Source organism: Peromyscus maniculatus, chromosome X (assembly GCF_049852395.1).
Source record: "Peromyscus maniculatus bairdii isolate BWxNUB_F1_BW_parent chromosome X, HU_Pman_BW_mat_3.1, whole genome shotgun sequence".
NCBI classification, from domain to species: domain Eukaryota; kingdom Metazoa; phylum Chordata; class Mammalia; order Rodentia; family Cricetidae; genus Peromyscus; species Peromyscus maniculatus.
Window position 1 is genome coordinate 57,903,962 of NC_134875.1, and position 18,871 is coordinate 57,922,832.

Sequence of the window (18,871 nt, forward strand, 5' to 3'; positions counted from 1 at the left end):
CTCATTCCTACCATCAAACTATCATCAGCAGTCCTGCCTTCTCTAAACACATCAAAGCAGTCCAGGTCTACTAGTCTCTGTTGCAACCACCTGTACAAAAATCACTATCAGGATCTCGTCTAGACTTCAGCAATGCTCTGGTTGCTGTCCCTACTTCTATTCAGCCCTCCTCTTCTAAACAGCCCTCCACAAAGAAACCAGGCATCACCATTAAACACTGACTCAGACTTTATTACAACCATGCTGGAGATCCTTCCCACTCCTATTGCACTCTTGAGCAGACCTGTATGACAAATGTCACCTGTTTCTCTTCATATTTTTTAAGGCCCTGTCTCAAAAACAACGTTTTTTTTTTTTTAATTTTCTATACATTCAAAATATATCCAAGACAGTCCAGCAAGATGGCTTAACGGTTAAAAGTGCTTCCTACTAAGCGTGATGACTTCAGTTCAATTCCTGGAACCCACAGAATGAAAGGAGAGAATTGACTGCTACAATTTGTCCTCTGACCTCCACATGAATGTCATGGCATATGTGAACGCCCCCCCCCGCATAAATAAATGTAAAATTTTTAATAAAAATATTAACAAGGGCTAAGACTTTCAATGCTGAGAATCTCATTGATTTAAGGCTCTTATAACTGAATATATCAATAAGAAAATTTTAGAATTAAATCATACCAATGATTTATACAATGGCAAACACCAAAAAGAATAAAACAGACTTTTATGTACTAATGTGGAACAAAAGCCATGTTGGAGATAGACAGAATATCAAAACACTTTAAAATAGACTATTAGGGACCAAAAATTGTCTTGAGGGAATATCCTCTGCACCAGTATGTTTAACTGCATCTCTGGTCCCAGCCACTAGATGTCAGTATGCCTACTCTCCAGTTGGCGAAACCAAAATTGCTCCTCAGACTCTCTCTATAAACCCAGTTGAGGAGGGTCTTTGGCCCTGAACTATTGCTTTCAAGTACTGAGAAGCAATGACTCCAATGAAAAGTTCTCGAAATATCCCTGAATTACGATGCATATTAATCAATACACAATAATAAACACTACTATCTGAGCAATTACTATATGCCAAACATACTGAGATTCACATACGTCATGAAATGTACTGTTTACAACATAATTAGGTAAATATTATCATTCCTATTTAACAGGTAAGGGGAGCTGGTATAGCAGTACTTATCCTTAATTCCAGAACTCAGGAGACTGATGTAAGAGGGTTAAGAGTTTGAGGCTAGACCGGGATATTCAAGGAAAACCTGCCTCAAAACAAAACAAAACAAAACAAAATCTAGACATGGTAATTGAAGCCCATAAACTTAAAAAAAACTGTCCAAGATTGAAGTTATTAAACAAAGGCACAGAATTTGAGCCATGTAATGATTTTCAATGTTTTGAGGCAGGGTCTCAACATTTATTCAGAAATATCTATTATGTGGACACAATGGTGCACACCTGTAATCTCAGTACCTGGGAGGCTGAGGCAGGAGAATTCTGTTTAGGCCCACATAGGACTACATAGGAAGTCTCTAAAATAAACAAACAAATAAATGAATGAATGAATGAATAAATAAATAAATAAAAACTAAAACCTTAACAAACAAATAACCAAAGAATTAAATAACCAAAGAAATTTTATTAAACCTCAATTAGAACGGCAAAGACCCATGACCTGGTCCTTCCCGGATAGCACGGGTAAGGGTTCGAGGCTTCCATTCTCCACCAAGATCTCAGGCAAAGCAGAAAGGCTACATTCCAGCTGTAACCATCTAAGAATACCAGAATGCTCACTTCTGTCCCAGCATGTTCGTTAGGCAGACATTCCATGCCTGCTGGGGTATACCAAAACCTAGAAGGTTCTACCTTGCCCCATGCCTAATATAGTGGCTCAGAGAGAGTTTTCTATGGAAGTAAGCAGTTATAGAGAGCTATATATACACTAGAGTTTTATTCATCCATACAGAATGAAATTATATTATTTGCAAGAAAATGGATGGAATCAGAGATCACCATGTTAAACAAGCCAGATTCAGAAAGACTAATAATACATTTTCTCTCATATGGAGAATATATATTTTAAAACTTTTATATAGCCAATGTGACAGTGTAGACTTATAATCTGGAAGTTGGGGACATGAGGATAAGGATTCCAAGATCATAGTAATATATATATATATTGGTTTGGTTGCTTGGGGTTTTTTTTTGGGGGGGTAGGGGGTCCTTCTTTTATTCTCCCTTCATACATTACATCTGAACTGCAGTTTCCCCTTCCTCCCCAACACCTCCCCTCTCCCCCAGATCCCCTCCTCCTCAGTTTCCCTTCAGAAAAGAGCAGGCCTCCCAGAGATATCAACCGAACATGGCATAACAAGTTAAAAATTATTGGGCTTGTAAAATTAGCTGTTCTTGCAAGATAGGTCATCAGACTATCTGCTATTTCTGCTTGTATAATCAAACTTGATTACTCTGCTCAAAAAGATGACTAGGTCAACTGCAAGACATATATTAAAATAAGACCCTGCCCACACATAGACAGAATACATGTAATCTCGTGGATTTTGCCTTTATAAGGCTACCAACTCCTGCTTCAGTAGATGCTCTTCAACACATGGACTTATAGACGGCACTAAGTAGATTCAGTGATTTAAGAAAACAGAACTCATGATGTTAGGACAGAAAAGGAATAAGAAGGATGATGGAGGAAATAGGAGATAGGTTTGTTTGAAACAATACATTATATATATATGTATGAAATTCCCAAATAATAAAAAAAGAATATATGCATTTCCAAATGATAATTTTTTTTTCTTTTTTGTTTTGTTTCTTTTTAGTTTTCAAGACAGGATTTCTCTGTGTAGCCCTGGATGTCCTGGAACTCGTCCTGTAGATCAGGCTAGCCTTAAACTCTCGAACTAGGCCTGCCTCTGCCTCCCTAGTGCTGGGTTTAAAGGTGTGCCCCACCACCTCCCGGCTATATTTTCATTTTTAAAAGCAGCAACATAAAACTAAATTCTTACTTGTATATTAATTAAACTCATACATAAACATTAATAATATAGTAAATAATATCCAAAGAACAGAATTATAGGAAATAAGTTTGCAATGAAAAAGAATTTCAGAACATATATGCACATATCCTGTATATATTTGTAATCAACTGAGAAGTGAATTTTCCAATATTTTTCTATTAGCAAATGCATAATTTTTATTGCTGTTGTTTTGGAACATGATTTTTCTATGTAACCCTGGTTGTCCAGGAACCCACTATGTAGACTAGGCTAGCCTTGAACTCAGTGATGCACCATCTGCTTCTGCCTGCTAAGTGCTGGTTCACCATGCCTGGCAAATACACAATTTTTAAAACATCATGTATAGACCTAAGGAAAGAATTTCATTTGGATCAGTGTCTAATTTGATGAGATCCATCTCAAAAGAACTTTTAAACTTCAGATTTATTAAATATCTCCTTTAATAATTAAAATGAAGTAAAAATTCAGCAAATTTGGGGCTGGAGAGATGGCTCAGTGGTTATGAGCACTGGCTGCTCTTCCAAAAGACCCAGATTCAATTCCTAGCACTGCTCACATAGTAGTTCATAACTGTCTGTAACCCCAGTCCCAAGGGATTCAACTCCCTCTTCTAGTCTCTTAGGGCATCAGTCATGCATGCAGATATACATTCAGGCAAAACACTCATACACACAAACATAAATTAAATTTAAAAAATATATTTAAAATGGACCCAATTTTAAGCAATGGGACATTATGTTGATAGACTTTTCCATTAAAGAAGTATGACTTAGAGCCAAGCGGTGGTGGCACGCACCTTTAATCCCAGCACTCAGGAGGCAGAAGCAGGCAGATCTCTGTGAGTTCGAGGCCAGCCTGGTCTACAGAGCGAGTTCCAGGACAGCCAGGACTGTTACACAAAGAAACTCTGTCTCAAAAAAAAGAAAAAAAAAGTATGACTTAATATCAGAAAATTTTTTTCAATGAGGAGAGACCCCAATCACAAAGTCAGGAAATAAATTCATATAGAACATACTAGATACAGCCCAGAGTTAAAGGAAATGTTAATTTGTTTGTTTGTTTAATGAGTTTTAATTTCTAAACTATATATTTACTCTATTATATAAATTATTTATGTAAATCAATCTGTTTTTAACTTAATAATTAACCTCTTCCCTTTTGGGCAACATAACTTTTTAAAAGAACAAATGAATTTACAAACGCCCATAACAAGATGACTTCACTACCAACTATGTAAAGACTACCAACGTTTCGAGTTTTTCAAAAATATGAAAGGAAAGAACATTTGCAAGCTTATTCTCTGAGCTCAGTATTTCCCTGAAATTGAAACCAGACAATGATACCACAAGGAAAAACCAACATACCTTATAAATATACACACAAAACTACATATATTACTAGCAAAGTCTGGCAACACATAGGGCTTGTTCTCCATGACAGAGGAAATTTTTCTGGGCATGCACACTTAAACATCAACTAATGTAATATACCATAATAATACAACAGAGGAGTGGCTGGACTGTTTACTCTGTTGTTTAGAGCCCAGGCTGCTCTTTTAGAGGACCCAGGCATGATTCCCAATACTCACATGGTGGCTCACAACTGTCTGTAACTCCAGGCTCCCCTCTCTTGGGGTGTCTGACACCCTCTTCTGACCTCTATACATACTACACAAATGTGGTTCACAGATATACACACAAGCAAAACACCAATACACATAAAAATAGCTAAAGTTCAAAAAATACAACAGAAAACAAAAGAAAGCCATATGATCATGTTTATAGACATGAGAGAAAAAAATTACACAAAACCCAACACTCATTCATTCAACAAGCATTCCACATTCAACAAAGTAGAAATAGAAGGGAGGTACCTCAGTCTGAAAGGGACCCACATACAAACCTAACCATCCTATCCTGCTATAAATGAAATGTTCCGGTTCTCATCAAGTAGCCACTGTTTTTCTCCCACACTGTTTCTAAAGTTCTGTGGCAATCAAACTGGGGAAGACAAAGGCATCCAGATAACAAAGAGAAAAGGGAGGGAGGGAGGGAAGAAGGAATGAAAGAAGAAACCTACTTTTGATTCAGTTGGCACAAATTTATATAGAGAATGTCCTATGGGATCCATTAAAAGGAATGTCTAATGAACAATCTCAACAAGGCTGTAGAATATATAAAATCAATATATATATATAAATCAACTTCATTTCAATTGCATTTCTATTTAGTAGTAATGAATAATCTGAAGATAAATGCCATTTACCATAACATCAGAAAAATAACTTATAGATAAACTTAGCAAAAGATGTAGAAAACTTTTACTTTAAAAACTTTAAACCAGGCATAATGGCACATTCCTGTAATCCCAGCATTTAGGGGGCAGAGGCTGGATGATTGGCTCAAGTTTGACAAAAGTCAGGCCGTGTACACAGTGAGCTCTGAGCCACATATACAGCAAGACTGTCTCAACGAAACAAAACAAAGCTTACAAAACATCGCAGAATAAACTAAAGGAGACCTGAAGAAATGGAAAGGCATATGACAGTCTTAATACATACGTTATGGTCACAATACCACTCAAATTGATCTACAAAATCAAAGTATTACCTACCAAAATCCAAGTAGGATTATTTATAGACACTGAAAATAGCATGGCAGGTGATACATGACTTTAAGCCTAGCACCTGGGAGGCAGAAGCAAGTGAGTTTGAGACAGCCTGATCTACATGGTGAGTTCTAGGCTAGCCAGAACTATATGGCAAGACTGTTTACAAAGAAAAGAAGTAAAGAAAAGAAACTGACAAACTGAAATTCATACAGAATTTCAAGAAACTCATAACAACAGACAATGAGGAAATCCAGAGAATCATCAGGTCATACTTCAAAAACCTGTACTCCACAAAATTGGAAAATCTGAAAGAAATGGACAATTTTCTGGATAGGTACCCCATACCAAAGCTAAATCAAGACCAGATAAACTATTTAAATAGACCAATAACCCCTAAGGAAATAAAAGTCTCCCAAACAAAAAAAGCCCAGGACCAGATGGTTTCGGCGCAGAATTCTACCAGATCTTCAAAGAAGAGCTAATACCAATACTCTTCAAATTGTTCCACAAAACAGAACAGAGGGAACATTACCAAATTCTTTTTATGAGGCTACAGTTACCCTGATACCCAAACCACACAAAGATGCAACAAAGAAAGAGAATTACAAACCAATCTTCCTCATGAACATTGATGCAAAAATATTCAATAAAATACTGGCTAACCGAATCCAGGAACACATCAAAAAAATTATCCACCATGACCAAGTAGGCTTTATCCCAGAGATGCAAGGGTGGTTCAACATATGAAAATCTGTCAATGTAATACACCATATAAACAAACTGAAAGAAAAAAAAAACCACATGACCATCTCATTGAGTGCTGAAAAAGCCTTTGAGAAATTCCAACACCCCTTCATGATAAAGGTTCTAGAAAGATCAGGAATACAAGGAACATACCTAAACATAATAAAGGCAATTTACAGCAAGCGGACAGCCAACATCAAATTAAATGGAGAGAAACTCAAAGTGATTCCACTAAAATCAGGAACAAGACAAGGCTGTCCACTCTCCCCATACTTATTCAATATAGTACTTGAAGTTCTAGCCAGAGCAATAAGACAACATAAGGAGATCAAGGGGATACAAATTGGAAAGGAAGAAGTCAAACTTTCATTATTTGCAGATGATATGATAGTATATATAAGTGACCCCAAAAATTCTACTAGGGAACTCCTACAGCTGATAAACTCCTTCAGTAATGTGGCAGGATACAAGATTAACTCAAAAAAATCAGTAGCCCTCCTATATACAAATGAAAAAGGGGCTGAGAAAGAAATGAGAAACATCACCCTTTATAATAGCCACAAATAATATAAAATACCTTGGGGTAACTCTAACTAAGCAAGTAAAAGACCTGTATGATAAGAACTTTAAGTCTCTGAAGAAAGAAACTGAAGAAGATAACGGAAAGAAAATGGAAAGATCTCCCATGCTCATGGATAGGTAGAATCAACATAGTAAAAATGGCAATCTTACCAAAAGCAATCTACAGATTCAATGCAATCCCCATCAAAATCCCAACACAATTCTTCACAGACTTGGAAAGAACAATACTTAACTTTATATGGAAAAACAAAAAAACTAGGATAGCTAAAAGAATCCTGTATAATAAAGCAACCTCTGGAGGCATCATGATCCCTGACCTCAAGCTCTACTATAGAGCTACAGTAATAAAAACAGCTTGGTACTGGCATAAAAACCGACATGTGGACCAATGGAATTGAATTGAAGACCCTGACATTAATCCACACATCTATGAACATAAGATTTTCGACAAAGAAGCCAAAACTGTACCATGGAAAAAAGAAAGCATCTTCAACAAATGGTGCTTTTGTTAACTGGATGTCAACATGCAGAAGATTGCAAATAGATCCATATCTGTTGCCATGCACAAAACTCAAGCCCAAGTGGATCAAAGACCTCAACATAAATCCAGTTACACTGAACTTGATAGAAGAGAAAGTAGGAAGTAGTCTGGAATTAATTGGCACAGGAGACCACTTCCTAAATATAACACCAGTAGCACAGACACTGAAAGCAACAATTAATAAATGGGACCTCCTGAAAGTGAGAAGCTTTTGTAGAGCAAAGGACATGGTCAATAAGACCAAATGACAGCCTACAGAATGGGAAAAGATCTTCACCAACCCCACATCTGACAGAGGGCTGATCTCCAAAATATATAAAGAACTCAAAAAACTACACATCAATATACTGAACAATCCAATTAATAAATGGGCTACAGAGCTTAACAGAGAATTCTCAACAGAAGAATCTCAAATGGCTGAAAGGCATTTAAGGAATTGTTCAACATCCTTAGTCATCAGGGAAATGCAAATCAAAACAACTCTGAGATAACATCTTACACATGTCAGAATGGCTAAGATCAAAAACACTGAAGACAGCTTATATTGGAGAGGATGTGGAGCAAAGGGAACACTCCTCCATTGTTGGTGGGAATGCAAACTTGTACAACCACTCTGGAAATCAGTATGGCAGTTTCTCAGAAAATTGGGAATAAGTTTTCCTCAAGACCCAGTTATACCACTCTTGGGCATATCCCCAAGGAATGTTTAATCTTGCCACAAGGACACATGCTCAACTATGTTCATAGCAGCATTATTTGTAATAGCAAGAACCTGGAAACAACCTAGATGCCCCTCAACTGAAGAATGGATAAAGAAAATATGGCACATATACACAATGGAGTACTACTCAGCAGTAAAAAACAATATCATGAAATTTGCAGGCAAATGGATGGAACTAGAAAATATCATCTTAAGTGAGGTAACCCAGACTCAGAAGGACAAACATAGTATGTACTCACTCATAAGTGGATACTAAATGTGAGGGAAGGGATGGCCAGACTGCAACCCACAACTCCAGAGAGGCTAGCTAACAGGGAAAGACCCTAGGAGGGACACATGGATGACCCTGTGAAGGAGAAGTGGATGAGATCTACATGAGCTGACTGGATGTGTGGGGGTGTGGCAGAGGGCGAGGAGTGGGAGATGATAACATAGGGAAAGGGGAGGGTCAAACTGGAACAGGGACAGAGTGGGAGGGCAGGGAAGAAGATACCATGATAGATGATGACATCATGGGAATAGGAAGAGGCAGGGTGCTGGGGAGGCTCTCAGGAACCCACAAGTTTGACCCCACCTTGGTCTGCTGGCAGTGGTCCAGAGGGTGCCTGGACTGGTCTGTCTACTCTTCCAGCCTAGCAAATAACCTAGCTGTCATCACAGAGCCTTTGTCCAGTGACTGATGAAGGCAGATACAGAGATCCATGGCCAGGCACCAGGCTGAGCTCCAGGAATCCAACTGATGAGAGAGAGGAGAGATACTGCAGGCAAGGGACATAGAGATCATGATGGGAGGACACACAGAGATGACTGGCCACACTTAATGGAAGCCCATGAACTGTGGACTGGTGGCTGTGGAGCCCCCATGGGACTGGACTAGACCCTCTGGATATGGAAGACAGTTGTTTGGCTCAAACTGTTTGGGGGGCACCCAGGCAGGGGGATTGGGATCTATCCCTGCTCTATGGGCAGGCTTCTGGAAACCGGTGCCTGTGGTGTGACACCTTGCACAGCCTTGGCGCAGTGGGAAGGGGCTTGGACCTGCCTAGGCTCAGTGTGCTGGGCTCTGCTGACTCCCCATGGGAGACCTCGGTTTGGGAGATGTGGGGATGCGGGGTGGCTTGGGAAAGAGGGCTGGGGGGTGGGAGGAGGGAGGAAGGAGAAGGGGGAATCTGTGGATAGTATGTGGAGTAGAAAATTTCTTAATAAGGAAAAAAAGAGAAAAAAACAAAAAACAAAAACAAAAAAACAAATATATAAACATGTGCAATATTAATTTTCAAATAAGTAAATAAATAAATAAGAAAAATACCCATATAGAACAAAACAAAACAAAGAATTTCAAGAAACTGAAACATGTCCTTTGATTAGGCAGTAAATTCTTAACTTTGATAATAAAAGCATAAATAATAGAAGAAAAATTACATTCTGTATGGGTCTTAAAGGAATATTAAAAAATAATGTTCATACACACACACACACACACACACACACACACACACACACACACACACACACACACACACACAAACTGGCTTCAAAATTAAAAAGTGGTGTACTTTAAAAGACACTAACAAAACAGGACAGGACCAGAAAATTGACTCAGTGGTAAAAACATATGTCCCAAATCTTGATGACCTGAGTTCAATCCTTAGAACTCACATGATAGAAATAACTGATTCCTGTAAATTGTCCTCTGACCTCCATACACATGCCCTGGCACACGTGCCTCCCTGCTCTGACAAAACATACAATGAATAAATAAATATGAAAAGTAAAAGGCAATCTAAAGACTAGGAGAAAACTTTTGGCAATCATATAGTTAGATAAAGGACATATATCTAGAATATAGAAAGAACTACTACAACTCAATAATAAAAAAGCAAATATTCCACTTTAAAATGAGCAAAGAAAAGCAAATAAATAAACAAGAAATGGAAAAAAATGAGCAAAGGTACTAGTGTGGTGACCCACACCTGTAATCCCAGACTCTGGAGGCTAAAGCAGGAGAGTCATGGCAACATGAGACGTCAGCCTGAGCTACCTCGTGAGTTCTAATCAAACTAGAGCAGTATAGTGAGACTCTGTCTCAAGACAAACGATAGAAAAAGGGCTGGGGGTGCAACTCAGTTGGTAGAGTACTTGCCTAGCATGCATGAAGCCCTGGGTTTGATTCCCTTGACCGTATAATTCAGACATGGTGGCACATGCATGTAATCCCAGCACTTGGGAGGTAGAGGCAGGAAGATCAGAAGTTCAAGATCACCTTCAGCTACCTGACAGGTCTGAGGTTAGCCAGAGATACCTAAGATTCACTTCTCACACATAAAAAAGAACAAAAGGTCTGAATATTTTTTACAAAAAAATATAGAGGTAGCCAGTAAGTGTGAAAAATGGCAAACATCCAGGTCTCATGGCAATGCAAATCAGTATCACAATTCAATATTATCTCATACCCTTTAGTATAGCCAAAAATAAAAGTACAGATAATAAACATCGAGAAATATGTGAAGAAGATGGAATCTCATATTGTCTCTTCCTTCCTTCCTTCCTTCCTTCCTTCCTTCCTTCCTTCCTTCCTTCCTTCCTTCCTTCCTTCCTCCCTCCCTCCCTCCCTCCCTCCCTCCCTCCCTCCCTTCCTTCTTTCCACAGCATCTCACTGTGTGTACCAGGCTATTCTTAAATTTATAATTTTCCTAACCCCTAACCTTGACCTCCCATGTGCACTAAACCAAGCCTGTTTGGGGTTTTGGTTTTGAGTAAAACCAGCTTGGAACTCTTGATCTTCCTGCCTCAGCCATGAACATCCTTGTTTATGCTAAGCTGTTTATTGATAGCCTCCCAACTACACACTGAACTCTAAGAGCAACATCCAGATGAGTCTTGATCATTACACATGTATTTGAGATATCTAGTCAATGACTACTTCTCTAACTGTGCTGTTTTCACTGTTTGAGTTTTCAATGTTCTATCTTAAGAGACTTGTGAATCCAAATTCTTTGTAATTTCTGTAATTCTAACACTGTATCATCAATGCATGTGATATACACACTTTATGAATGGCCCCCAAGTCACTAATAAGGTTAAAAATGGTAACTTGTCAATGACCTAAGAAGACATACACACCTCTGCCACGCCCACATATCAGTATATTGAACCAGCAGGCTTCATTGAAGAGTCAAAAGCCAACATTGCCTAGCTTTCACTTTCAATCTTAGGAGGGATATGCAGGAACTTCTACCTCTATGAAGCCTTTCCTTACCTGGCACCACGTCACCTCAAGCAGAACTGAATTATTCATCTAACTTTCTTACAATTGTACCTTCCCTCACTTCACTGCACCATATCATAGTAATTTGTTAACAATTCTGTCTCTGTAACAAGGCCAAGCTCTCTTAGAGATTAGAGATACTTTAATTAAGTTCCTTAAAGCCTAGAACAATCATCAAAATTTTGTTAGCACTAAAAAATCCAAACATGCCTTGCAATTCAGATACAACAGTTCCTATTTTCACAGTCAGTGTTACCACGTGAAATCTAAAGACGCTTTAAACACACTTACCTGTAGCAAAAAGGAAGCTGCATAGCTCAACAGGGCAGGATGGTGGACTAAATTTAAGTTGTTTTTATACTCAGTTTCTCCAGTGTTTTCTAAGGTTTGGGGATCAATGTACACTCCTTTTTCAAATGGTTTGGACATCCATAAGCAATGAACCATAACTGTCAAATAGTAATTAAATTCTTGACAGATCTTGCTGCTGAGATTGAACTCTGATTTTGCCTAATGGGAAAGAAATAAAATAGTCATTAACATCTATTATTCCTTTCCCTTTTATTCTTAACAGGTCCCATATATCTATACTCGGTTATTTATAAAAATGGTGATTTAACACAGACTTGGCCTTCATACCTTCTTTAAAAAGTTGTTTTTCTTTGCAGCTGTCAAATTATTGCGATACCTAATAATAAAAGCAAACATAATAAAGTATTTAAAATGTCACTGGATGTAATGCTTCTGAAAGTAAAATAAAAATTTTAAAATAGACGTTTTAGGGCTGGAGAGATGGTTCCACTGGTAAAATACCTGGCACAGAAGCACAAGTCCCTGACAGTGCATCTAACACTTCCGGAAAAACCAGGTTTGTTTGCGTGTGTCCCTGACCCTAGGCTATGGGGCTTGGGAAGAATAAACAGACACAGGCAGGTCTCTGGAGCTCTCCAGCTAGCCACTGTAGGCAGTAAGTGAGCGCTTGGTTCGGTCAGAAAACTTGTCTCAAAAAATAAAGAGCAAAGCAATAGTGGAAGACACCTGACATTGACCTCTGACCTCCACATCAATATTCATGAAAGTATACACACACACAATCATGCATACATACACAAGTCCAATTTAAAGTTAATAAATGCAAATGTGTGCAAATACAAATATCTAGTTATCTAGTTAAGGATTTTATACTTTTATGGTACATTTTCCAGAAAGATTTTTTAAAGTTAGGGTTTACAGGTAGAGTTCAGTATTAGACTTCTTGTGTAGCATGCATGAGGCCTTGAATTCAATACTGAGTGCTACAAAAAATAAATAGATAAAAATAAAATCAATAGTTGGAGGATGACAAGATATCTCAGTGGGCAAAGTGCTTGCCATGAAGTCTGACCACCTGAGTTTGATCCCCAGACCCACATATGAGTATAAGGAAAGAACTGACTATAGAAAGTAGTCTCTGACCTCCACATACACACTGTGTACATGCACACACACACACACACACACACACTATTGACCAATTTTTAAAGACTGAATCAGAAATTTCAGATGTGTTCTTACTGTAAACATAGCTCAACAGAAAAAAAACAAACAATGAAAGTCATTCTTTTAGTGTTCCATTATTAAAGAAAGCAGTCGATCACTGATACAGAACACATTTTCTTTATGTAAAACAAGGGACAGCAGGCCAGTGAGACAACTGAGCAGGCAAAGACTCTTGATATCAAGCCTGATGACCTGACCTTGATGCCTGGATCCCACATGGTAGGAGGAGAGAAATGACTCAGGAGCTGTCCTGTGACTCCACATGTATTGTTTTACACACACACACACACACACACACACACACACACACACACACACACACACCCCACAACCACTAACAACAACAAAAAGTAAATGTAAAAATGCTAAAAGGTACAAAAGAACAATGAAATCCAGAAATGTAATTTGTTTCTTATCTGAGAACTATCATCTAACTCATTTTTACATATTTTTACATTGACAAAGCTCTACAAATTATGCTGAAAAGGTCTATACTTATGAATTAAAAATAATCTCAGCCCACAAGTAAAAGAACAGAGCTAGAAATAACACTTAGAGGGTCACATAAATGGCAATAAATAGTTCCTATTGCCTCCCAGAAAATGTCTCTCTTACCAGAGAAACTACATACACTTCAACAGATATCAAAAAAATGATTAATTTTTCTTTAACACATAGAAATTTTAATTAACAAAGCTGAGTGCAACAGTGCCATTATGTAACAAACCAATCCGAAGCAAAGACTTTTAATTCCATATGCCCTACAGGGGGGATTTAAAAATAGCACAGCTCCAGTTTTAGTGTTCTAAGGTACCTCCATAATGCAGCCTGAAATCACTTTGAAAGCAAAATATGCCAGACTCAGAAAGATAAATACCATGTTTTCTCTCATTTGTGGATCCAATATTTTATATAGACAGAAAACATCATTTATATATACACACGATATGAAAGCAGAAGCAAGTCTGGAGAAAGGAAGTGGACTAGCAGGATAGGGAAAAGGAGCAAATACAGCCAAAGAACATGATACACTGCAATGAACATGTCTTTAGAAACACCAGCACTATGTGCAATAAGGATACTATAATAAAATTTTTATATCATAACCTGGGCAGTGGTGGCGCACATCTTTAATCCCAGCACTTGGGAGGCACAGGCAGGCGGATCTCTGTGAGCTCAGGCCAGCCTGGTCTACAGAGTGAGTCCCAGGACATTCAAGGCTATACAGAGAAACCCTGTCTCAAAAAAAGAAAAGAATTAAATAATAAAAATAATAACATAGCTATTAGAGCTTCATATTAGAAGGTCATATACCCCAAAGCCATGTTTCCTATTTCCATAGACCCTAGCAGAAAATTGATAGGAATTTTAATTTTATTATAGTTAAATGGTGAAGACAGAATTATGATATAGTAATTCATAAAATGAATAAAGGGAGAGGAGGGCTTGTACCTGTATATAATGTAACAAAGTTGGTTCAAGATACTGGCATCCAGGCTTAGGAGTGCAGAATGGAAGATCATAGGAGGAAACAGCACCACTAATGGAAGGTCATAATTTATATATATGTCACACACCTTTTGGAAAGAATGTTAATATCAATATAGAGGTTATCTTCCATAAATCAATGAAGTTTACTCAAAGAATCATCAATGTAAGAGAAGCAATAATATATCATTACATTTGAACCTGTATAATTTCTAAATAAAAAGGATAGCTATAAGTCTGTTTAAAATACAACTCATCAAACATCAACCTTAACTCAGAAAACTATTTCTATAAGACCATTATTAAAATATTTCATTTAGGTAGGCCAGGTGGTGTATGCCTTTAATCTCAGCACTCAGGAGGCAGAGGCAGGTAATTCTGACTTCAAGTCCAGCCAAGGATACACAGTGAGATCCTGTCTCATAATAATTAATTATTAATAAATATTATTAATTAATAATACAACATATTATTATTTGGGGGCTGGGAAATGGCTCAGTAGTTAAGAGCATTGTCTGCTCTTCCAGAAGACCCACACCCACATGGTGGCTCACAACCATCTCTAACTTCAGTTCCAAGGGATCCAATGTCCTCTACTGGCCTCTGTGGCACCAAATATGCATGTGGTGCACAGACATACATGCAGGTAAAGCACCCATACAAATAAAAATAAAAATAAAAATAAATAAATCTTTAAATTTTTTTCACTTCATCTTAGAACTGGAAAAACATGTTACAGTAAAGGAACATTTCTTTCTAAGTCTCCCAAATATTTATCAGTTAACTGGCAACATGGACAACAAATGAGCACGTTCTTTTAAATACGTAACATAGGCTGGCGATAAGTGCCAGTAGGCACAATGTTTGTCTAGCACAAACAAGGCCCTAGTTTCAATCCCCGGCACCACATCAACTAGGAGTAGTGATACAGCCTTTACTCCCAGAACTCCAGGAGAGGATGAGGGGATCTTCAGTGTGCCGGCTAGTTTTATGTCAACCTGATATAAGCTAGAGTCATTTGGGAATAGGAAAGGAACCGCAATTGAGAAAAGGCCCCACCAGACTGGACTACAGACAACCCTGTGGTGCATGTTCTTGATTGATGATTGATGTGGAAGGGCCCAGCTCACTGTGGATGGTGCCACCTCCAGGCTGGTGCTCCTGAATGCCATGTTTATGGCATTTTTTAAAGCAGGCTGAGCAAGTCATGAGGAGCAAGGCAGTAAGCAGTGATCCTCCATGGCCTCTGCATATTAGCTCCTGCCTCCAGGTTCCTGCCCTCAATTCCCTTCGTGATGGACTGTGACTAGAAAATGTAAACTGAAATAAACCAATTGCTCCCCAAGTTGGTTTGGTCATGGTGTTTTATCAAAGCAACAGAAACCCTAACTAAGACACCTGGCTACACATCAAATTTGTGGCCACCCTGGACTACAAGAGACCTACCTCAAAACCAACCAACAAATAAACAAAAAACAAACTAGGTATTAGTGAATGAAGAGAGAAAACTGGGGAAAGGACGATGATAATGGGTCCTTTGTGGTGGTGACAGTATTAGCCATGTTAAATCCTATAAAACAGTAAAAGGACTAGAATTAAAAGGTACTAACTAGGGACCAGGAAAAAATTAAGTACTTGAAAAGCCCAGAATAGAAATCTGAAAAAGCAATATAGCATTTTCTTTTGTTCTGCCAGGGGATGGGGATAAACAATAGATGAACAACAACAAAATGATGCTAGATAGAGACTACTGCCTAGGACCAGCCTTTTAATAGGTCAATATATTATAAAACAGTATCTGAACTAAAAACCAACCAGATTTTATTTTACAATTGTTTTACGAAAGTCAGTTACTCAAATGAAACTACATTTGTTTGATTAAAGTCAGTTACTCAGGTGAAAATAAACCATTAATTTCAAAACATGGTTATTCTAGCTACGTAGTAAGACCATAACTTACCTTCATGATTATACCTGAAATTTAAATCACAGGCCAATAAAGTGACTACCTATCATAAACTTGCGATTTGTATACTACCTTCTCATAGAAGTCTAAAATAAAGTGCAACAACAAAGTACTGTTGCTCTCCAAGCGCACTGCAACCATGGACAGCCAGCCTACGTAGTCAATCAACTGAGCCACAGAGTCCATGGATCCACCCAAAGTTGTCTCTCTGTAACAAGAAATTGCAACACTCAGATATACACCAGCAAATTGCTCAGTTTCCAAGCTAAAGGCAGGCAATATAAAGCAATAAATGGATAGGGAATTAAAAAACTATCAGTTCTCCAATGTACAATTTACTTTCTTTTAAAAATAAAAGCACAGTGATTAACCATTGTATTGTGGTTAATCCACCAACCTAGATGTCCCTCAACTGAAGAATGGATCAAGAAAATGTGGTGCATTTACACAATGGAGTATCACTCAGTTGTTAAAAACAATGACATGATGAAATTTTCAGGCAAATGGATGGAACTAGAAAGATCATCCTGAGTGAGGTAACGCAGACTCAGAAGGACAAACATGGTATATCCTCACTCATAAGTGGATATTAGAGGTTAAGTAAAGGACAATCAAGCTACAATCCACAGACCCAGAGAGGGCTCAAGGGGGCACACATGGATCTCCCGGAGAAGGGGAAATAGAAGAGATTTTGAGGGTGGACTTGGGGTGGGTGGGGATGGGAACAGGAGGAAGGAGGGAGAAAGTACTGGAAGAGACAACTGGAACTGGGGGCATTCGCGGGAGATGTAGAAACCTAGTGCAGTGGAAACACCCTGGAATCTAGGACAGTGACCCTAGATTGTGAAGGTTAGTAACTGGGGATGTGGAGCCCAAACTGGCCATCTGCTATAACCAGGCAATACACCTCACAGTGGGACTAGGACACCAACCCAGCCACAAAACCTTCAACCTACGATCTGTCCTGCCTCCAAGATGTGCTAGGGCAGTGGTGGCACAGAGCTTGTGGGAGTGGCCAGCCCAGGACTGGTCCAACTTGAGGCCCATGCCACAAGAGGAAGCCAATGCCTGACACTGCCTGGATGGCCAGGAACCAGAGGCCAGACAGCCTAGAGACCCAGGATAGAACCAAACATGATTGCAAAAAAAAGTTAATGAAATTATTCCTAATGGTATTCTGCTATACTTATGGATCGGTACCTAGCCCAATTGTTATCAGAGGGGTTTTATCCAGCAACCGACGGGAGCAGATACAGAGACCCACAGCCAAACACTAGGTGGGGACAGGGGAACCCCACAGAAGAAGATTACAGGAGCCAGAGGGGACTAGGACATCATGAGAACACGGCCCACAGGATCAACCAAGCCAAGCTCATAGGGGATCATAGAGACTGAAACAACAAACAGATCCTGTATGGGTCTGAGCTAGGTCCTCTGCATATACCTTATGGTTGTTCTTGTGGGACTCCCAACAATGGGAGTAGGAGGTGTCTCTGACTCTTTTGCCTATGCTTCGGACTCTTCCTCCTACTGGGTTGCCACATCCAGCCATGCTATGAGGGTTTGTGCCCAGTCTTATTGTATCTTGTATGTTCAGTCACTATCCCAAGGAGACCTGCTCTTTTTTTTGAAGGGAAACAGAGAAGGAGCTGATCTAGGGGAAAGAGGACGTGGTGGGAGGGACAGGTAGGAGCAGAGGGAGGGAAGACTGCAGTCAAGATGTAATGGATGAAAGAAGAATAAAAGCTAAAAATAAATTTAAAATACAGTGATTACTCTTGGTCTTTTAAAAAAATTGAGACAGGGCTTCACTATGCAGCCCTGGCTATCCTGGAACTCACTACTACAGACCAGGCTGGCCTTGAATTCAGAGATCCGCCTGCCTTTGCCTCCCAAGTCCTGGTATTAAAGGCGTGTGCCACCAATGCCCAGCACTCTTGTATTCTAAGGAACCATTTTAAGATAAACTCATAAATAGCCAGGCATGGTAGTGCACATCTTTAATGCCAGCACTTGGGAGGCAGAGGCAGGCAGGTTTCTATGAGTTTGAGGCCAGCATGTTCTACAAAGTGAGTTCCAGGACAGCCAGGGCTGTTACAGAGAAACCCTGTCACCAAAACACCATAAAAACAAAACAAAACAAAAAAGATAACTCATAGAACATTTTCAGCAACCAGATTTGAGAAGAAAAGAAACAGATTAAATTTCAAACAAATTCTGGATAATGTTACAATACTGAAAAACAATTAGAGTCAATATATTTGTCTCTAGTAAATGATTAGTACTGAATTCTAACACTCCTCAATTATGGAAATCCCTTAGTGAAAAATAAACAAAAATCACTAATAATGGGTACTCATTAACTC

At 38.8% G+C, this 18,871-nt stretch overlaps 1 protein-coding gene across 4 annotated transcripts in view; it reads right to left on the minus strand.

Moving 5' to 3' along the window:
- The window catches only part of Cenpi (centromere protein I), a 58,468-nt gene that overhangs the window by 7,674 nt on the left and 31,923 nt on the right, over positions 1-18,871 (minus strand). For all 4 annotated transcript variants that reach the window (XM_006986426.4, XM_042269053.2, XM_016005002.3 and 1 more), the window contains exons 17-20: positions 16,578-16,713; positions 14,504-14,628; positions 12,152-12,200; positions 11,804-12,022 (exon numbers count right to left, since the gene is read on the minus strand). In XM_006986426.4, the coding sequence (XP_006986488.1) occupies positions 11,804-12,022; positions 12,152-12,200; positions 14,504-14,628; positions 16,578-16,713 (529 nt within the window). The remainder of the gene's footprint in view (positions 1-11,803; positions 12,023-12,151; positions 12,201-14,503; positions 14,629-16,577; positions 16,714-18,871) is intronic.